General features: G+C 55.3%; 1 protein-coding gene across 6 annotated transcripts in view; it reads right to left on the reverse strand.

The window, feature by feature from the left end:
- Positions 1-6,060, reverse strand: part of LOC115300157 (F-box only protein 44) — an 8,853-nt gene that overhangs the window by 2,274 nt on the left and 519 nt on the right. The window contains exons 1-6 of one of the 6 annotated variants that reach the window (XM_029949778.1): positions 5,901-5,924; positions 4,933-5,221; positions 3,598-3,724; positions 3,343-3,438; positions 3,097-3,232; positions 1,008-2,068 (exon numbers count right to left, since the gene is read on the reverse strand). In XM_029949778.1, coding sequence (XP_029805638.1) covers positions 1,925-2,068; positions 3,097-3,232; positions 3,343-3,438; positions 3,598-3,724; positions 4,933-5,197 — 768 coding nt within the window. In that variant the 5' untranslated portion in view covers positions 5,198-5,221; positions 5,901-5,924 and the 3' untranslated portion in view covers positions 1,008-1,924. Of the gene's footprint in view, positions 1-1,007; positions 2,069-3,096; positions 3,233-3,342; positions 3,439-3,597; positions 3,725-4,932; positions 5,222-5,900; positions 5,925-6,060 lie in introns of those variants that run through there. The other 5 variants (XM_029949773.1, XM_029949777.1, XM_029949775.1 and 2 more) reach the window with 5 other exon arrangements.

Consider the following 6,060-nt stretch of genomic DNA (forward strand, 5'->3'; position numbering starts at 1 on the left):
CTCCTCCCGCAGCTTAGGGGACGAAGTCCCGAGGTCTCAGGGCCCCGTGCCCCGCTACCGACCCTCCAGACCTCGTAGCCTTAACCTGTCTTCTCCTCCAGGTGGTGGGCAGTCGGGTCCCACTGATTCCCTTTGCTTTCTCCTCCTTCTGGGAAGTCAGAACCTTCCCTAACCACGCCTCTACCTGTGCGCAGGTCACTCTGAGACCTCTTCCCGGTTCGTTCCATTATGGGGCGGGAGGTGGGGCTCTCCCCGGAGGGTGATTGCTGAAACTCTGGGCTGGAACTCGGCTTTCACTTTAACTAGGGCCTGGCTTCGTGTAGGCCTCAATTTACTCAAAAGTGAAAACCTCTCTGCGCCTTTGTCAGGATTAAATTTATTAATTAATTTCATCATTCAACAAATAATTATCAAGCACCTACTTAAGGCAACCACAAAGGGTTGTGCAGGCTGTGCACTGCGCAGGGGTGCCTGGCCCAGGCGACCTTGTTAACTTGTCAGGGCTGCGTCTCCCCCAAAGGGGTCTTCTGCTAACTAGTTTCCCATACTGCTAGTGCATGGTGTCCCTGCCATAGCTGAGGCCCTCATCTAGTTCACTACTGAGATAAACGGTACATTAAGCACCTACTGTGTGCCACACACCATTCTAAATGCTTGGGCTTCATCTGATGTCAGTAAAACTCTTGGCAGAGTAAGCAGTGCTGCAACGAGAGGTACACAAGGGCTACCCAGATATCCACATGCCCGGCCCCCCACCTCGCGCCCCCCCTCCCTTGTGACCAGGCCCTGGAGAAAGCTATCAGTGCTGGAGGGTTGCTGGGGTGAGATATTGGCAGCTCATTGAGGAGTCTGTCCTATGACCCTTATCCTGCCACAGTCTGCCTCCTGAAATGTGAACCATTCTTTGTACCTTGGATGGAAGCCACGTTATGCCGCACCTTCTGCAGGTCCAGGGCTCGGCTTCCCATGAAACTTGCCTTCCCTCCTCAGAAACCACTAGGCACAGGTTGGGCTGGGAACACCTTTTATTTAGCTGCATGCAGCAGGAGCAGAATCAGGGCACAGCCGTCCTTCCGACAGGAGTGAGGTTGGGCAGGGCGGGGCCGTTCTGGGAACAGCAGCAGTTCCAGGGGTGGGCTAGGGGCTTGGAATGCTTTCCAAGCCATAGGGAAGGTGGTCCTTGAAACCCCCCCCCCCACTCATGTCCTGGCTCTTAGAATCAGGGTCTAATCCTGCCCCTCACCTGCCCTGGGTTACTGTGCACAGGATTCCAGGGGTCTTTTGGAGATCCTGGCCCCACCTGATACCCATCTGACTTCTGACTTCTTGGGCTTCACTGACTGTGAGGTCAGTCCAGACCTGGCCTGGACCCCAACCCATCTTGGGCCTGCGATCTCAGACCAGGCCTGAGCCTGGCTGGCAGAGCAAAGAGCTTGGGAGGGGCGGAAGACAGGCCAGCACAGCTCCCCTTCCACTTCCAGACCTGTCTGAGCTACGTGGTCACCTCCCAGCATCTGCACCATCTAGGCCAGACACAGGCTTGCCAGATGTCGTGACTGTCCTTGCTCTGAGGCCCCCCAGTGAAGACACGGAGAAAGGGCCCGGGGTGGGGGGAAGGTGGAGACACACATCTAGATTTGGCATCTGAGCTTGGAGACCACTCTGGGAGGAACCTGGGAGAAGGCCCTGCACCTGCTCAACCTCAGGGGCCCCATCTCTTAAAGGAGCCCACACAGGCCTCCCCCGCCATCACTCAGGCTGAGACCTGGGGCAGAGCACTGTGAGTCTCCACAAAATAGGCAACTGAGGGGCAAGGATGAACTAGGAGGTCTGGGGTAGCCCGGCCCCCCTCCCTCCCCTAACCCAGCCCTTCTCTGACAGCAGTTTACCGGTTGGGGTTTGGCGGATCAGGGCTTGGGGGGCGTCAAGGCAGTGGGGGCCCGATGGTGATGCTGCTGTTGGTGACCCTCGGGCCGTACCAGCCGGCCCAGTAGTGGGTGTCCACGCCGCCGTGCTGAAACCAGATGTAGCGGACGCCGGGCGGGTAGTTGGAGAATGTGTGAGAGACCTGAGGGGCGGAGGGGGTGGTGTTTGGCAGGTAGAGGGAGAGAAGTCAGGGGCCAAGGTCTTAATGCTGGCCCAGCAGTCAGCAGAACTGAGTTCTAGTCCTAACTCTGTGACTTTGGGCAGATGCTTCCCCTCTCTGCCTCAGTTTCCTTATCTGTAAAATGGGGCTAAATCCTCCTGGGTCCGTTCACTCCCCAGGATTGCCTAAGTGTGGCTCAAAGGAACTGAAGGAAAGTAAAGGATGTCCAACACAGTCATCACTGGGCACATGTGGCTCTTTCAGTTAAAGTTAATTAAAATTAGATAAAATTAAAAATTTCGTTCCTCAGTCACACTAGGAACTAGCTTTTTTTTTTTTTTTTTTTAACATTTACTTATTATTGAGAGACAGAGCATGAGCATGGGAGGGGCAGAGAGGCGGGGAGGGGGGTGGCGGGACACAGACTCTGAAGCAGGCTCCAGGTTCTGAGTTGTAGCAAAGAGCCCAAAGCGGGGCTTGAACTCACAAACCGTGAGATCATGATCTGAGCTGAAGTCAGACACCTAACAGACTGAACTACCCAGGCGCCCCTGAACTAGCTCTTATTAAGTGTTCAATAGTCACATGTGGCTATTGGTTACATAGAGATTTCTATCACTGCCGAAGGTTCTACTGGACGGCACTGGTCTAGACTGGCAAACTGTGACCTAGGGGCCCATTGCCTGCTTTTATAAATAAAGTTTTACTGGAACACAGCCATGTCCATATAGCTGCTTTCACAACACGATGGCACAGCTGAAGAGAGGAGTTGTAGTGGTAGAGACAGCAGGCCTGCAAAGTGTGAAATATTTGTATCTGCTGCCCCCTGGTCTAAGCAGTAGGAATAACCAATGTTAGTAACAGAAGTAAACCTTTTTGAAACATGGCTTCACCAGCAGCTTGGGACATTGATGCCCCGGGTGAGCTGGGATCTGAACCCCCCCCCCGCCTTTTGACAGCAGTCTCAGCCCCGGGCAATACGCCACCCACCCTCCTCCTGGTCCACGCACCTCCCTCCACTTGGCATCGCTCTTCTGCTGGATTGTCGCCGGGTCTGGCTGGAAGGTCCCCAGAGGCGCGTGTGCTGACGACAGGAGCTGAACACACAGTTGGTACTTGGACCCACAGTCTGGCCTGGCTGCGAACCTGCAGGCAGAGGGAGGGCCCATCAGGGCCTCGCAGATGGGGGGCAGGGTGGGGGCGGGGCGCCTGAGTGGCAGGCCCCCCTCCCCCAGACCCTCGCCCCAGGCACTCACCAGTCCTTGACCTCGATGTCCGGCCGTGTGGTGTCCATCAGCTCCTCCCAATACCCTTCAGCCTTGAGGTCCACAACCTGGGACTTGAGGCAGGTGCTGGGGGTGGGAGTGGGGGTGGGCGGGTGAAGGGGTGGGAGGGGCTGGGGCATTAGGGCACTGGGGGGTTAGGGCTGCCCCTTTCAGAGGCAGGAGACCCCATGGTGAAGTGTCTGGGGCTTTCCCCCACCCCAAGATTTCCCCAGCCTCGGCTCTTACTAATAAGAAGTCACGAAGTATTTCTTGACCTGGTCATTGGGGAATTCCTTCCTCTGGTCTCCAGAGAGATCCTCCACCTTCCACTCATCACCTCCATTCACATCCAGGCTCCAGAATTCAAAGCCCTCTGGCCAGAAAGCAGAACCCACGTCACAGGGAAGCCCTTCAGTGGTCCCTTTCTCCCAAGTGTCTCTTCCTCCTGGCTCCACTCCCTGGACCTCTGCAGCTGCCCTCCAGCCTCACGCTGTGGGCCACTGCTGATCAATAGCAGCTGACTTGTATTAGCTGCTTCCCAGGTGCCAGGCACCACGGTAAGTGACTGCCACTGGGAATCCCAAGATACGTGACCACGGGAGTGACCAGATCCCTTCCGTGATGGGAGAGCGCTCTGACGCCAGAGCCAGCCAGATCTGGGGCTAGTCCCAGCTCTACCAGTATTGGGCTGTGTGACCCCAGATACGTTGCTTTCCCTGTCTGAGCCTTGGTTTTGTCCTCTGTAACCTGAAGAACAAGAACTGGCAAACTTTTTCTGCCAAGAGCCAAAAGATTTTAGGTTTTGTGGCCTACATACTATCTCTGCTAGTCTTTTCTATTTAATTTAAATGTTAATTTTTTTGATATATAAAGCATTTAAAATCACAAAAGCTTGTTTTAGCTCCTGGGCCACGTGTAGCTAATGGACCATAGTGTGCCAAGATCATGGCCGTTGGGGAGTCAAGTGATGCAAGCATCTGAAAGCTCTGGATAGCCTGGAGTTATTTCATTATCATTTTGCTCCAGAATTTGGCCGTATAGCGGAAAATGACCTTCCCATCCCATCCCACTGCCTGGCTAATGAGTTCAGATGCAGTAAGGTAAAAAGGGAGCTCTAGGTGACATAAAAATTTTTGTTTTCCTTGTTGTAATAGGCTGGAAAGAAGAATGGATCTCTCATTCTCCCATGAGTAAAGTCCCCTTTGCACTCTGGGACAGTCCTGGCATGCCTGGCCCTGGACTCTGGGATCTAGGCCAACAAATTATGCCTCTGACTTCCTGGTCCTGTGTCTTGGGCACAAGCAGTCCCGACTGCTCAACAGTCCCTCTCCTAGGAAAGGTCACTGGGGAAATAATCTTAAGAGTGGAATACAAACTCACGTTATAGGGAACTCTTGGCCTCAGTTTGCCCATCTGAAAAATGGGAGCACTAACAGCACCTACCTCTTGGGATTATTGTGGGAGGATTAAAGGAGTTAAGCCATCCAAAGTGCCCCGCTCACAGTAAATGCATAATGAAAGTCAGCTGCTATCCCGGCAGCCTGTGTGTTGGGGGCAGACCAGACCCACCCTCCAGCCTACCTTCGGCACATGGATTGTGTAGGAGATTCCTGTGTAGGCTGCGCAGGAAGTAGAAGATCTTCCAGTCGGCCACAGGCTGGTCCCAGTCCTCGGTGATGAAGCCCTCGTGCAGGCACTTGCGCTTCCAGAGGGTCACCAGGTCGATGAGGTCTCGCCAGAGGCTGCAGACCAGGCGGCAGCGCAGGAGCAGCTGGCGGGCGGGCACGTGTGTGAGCACCTCCAGCAGAATGTTCTCAGGAAGCTCGTTGATGTTCTCCACGGCCATGGCTTGTGGCTTCTGGACACCCTCCTGTGGTTATTGAGAAGCTACCCTTCAAAGCTGGCTCTCTCCCCCAGAATGGAATATCTGCAGCACCCCATGGTGGTGAGGTTCCCATCCCAGTTCTACCCTGTACTGTCTCAGGAAATTCACCGTGTTTCTCCGTGCCTCAGTTTCCCCCTCTGTAAAATGGGACCAGGAACTGTACTAAAATGGGTTCAAATGCCGTGACACACCAGATGCTCAATAAATGGTGATTGATTTTACTGCTGCCTCACAACGGCCTCTAAAGGACGCTAAGGACACCCAGAGGGGCGCGAGTGCCTGCCCACGGTCATATACACAGCGGAGGGAGAGTCTTCTCTGATTCTAGAGCCGGCCTTTTCCATCAGGCGTCTGTACACGGTAAATAAGAACGCGCAGTCCCGCAGAGCACTCGGTCAAGTCCTCAAACGGAGGAGGGAGAGAGACTGGGGCTGGGGGGATAATGATCATGGTCTCTGACGGAGGTGTGAAGAGCTCAAGCGACTTTCTCAAGGCCGCAGAGTAAATGATCTGCCTAGCTGGGACTGGAGAGGAGGTGGGCGACGGGGAAAGGCCTTTCCTATATTGCCACCTCCATCCTCGTGGCTGGGCTTCAACCCCAGGACCCCCGCGCGCTCGCCTCCCACCTCGCGTTGTGGCTTTAAAGTGCCCTCCACCCACCCACCCAAAGCCGGGGCTTGGACCTCTGGGCATCGATAAGCGACCTCAGCCCCGGTTCGTTCTTGCGCCCGCGTCGCGCAGACCCCGCGCGGCCTGGGCCTTATCCGCGCCGGGCCTCCCTCCGCGCACTGCCGCGCGGCCGGAAACCGTCCCCCCCGGCCCCC

Source organism: Suricata suricatta, chromosome 8, assembly GCF_006229205.1.
Source record: "Suricata suricatta isolate VVHF042 chromosome 8, meerkat_22Aug2017_6uvM2_HiC, whole genome shotgun sequence".
Lineage (NCBI taxonomy): Eukaryota > Metazoa > Chordata > Mammalia > Carnivora > Herpestidae > Suricata > Suricata suricatta.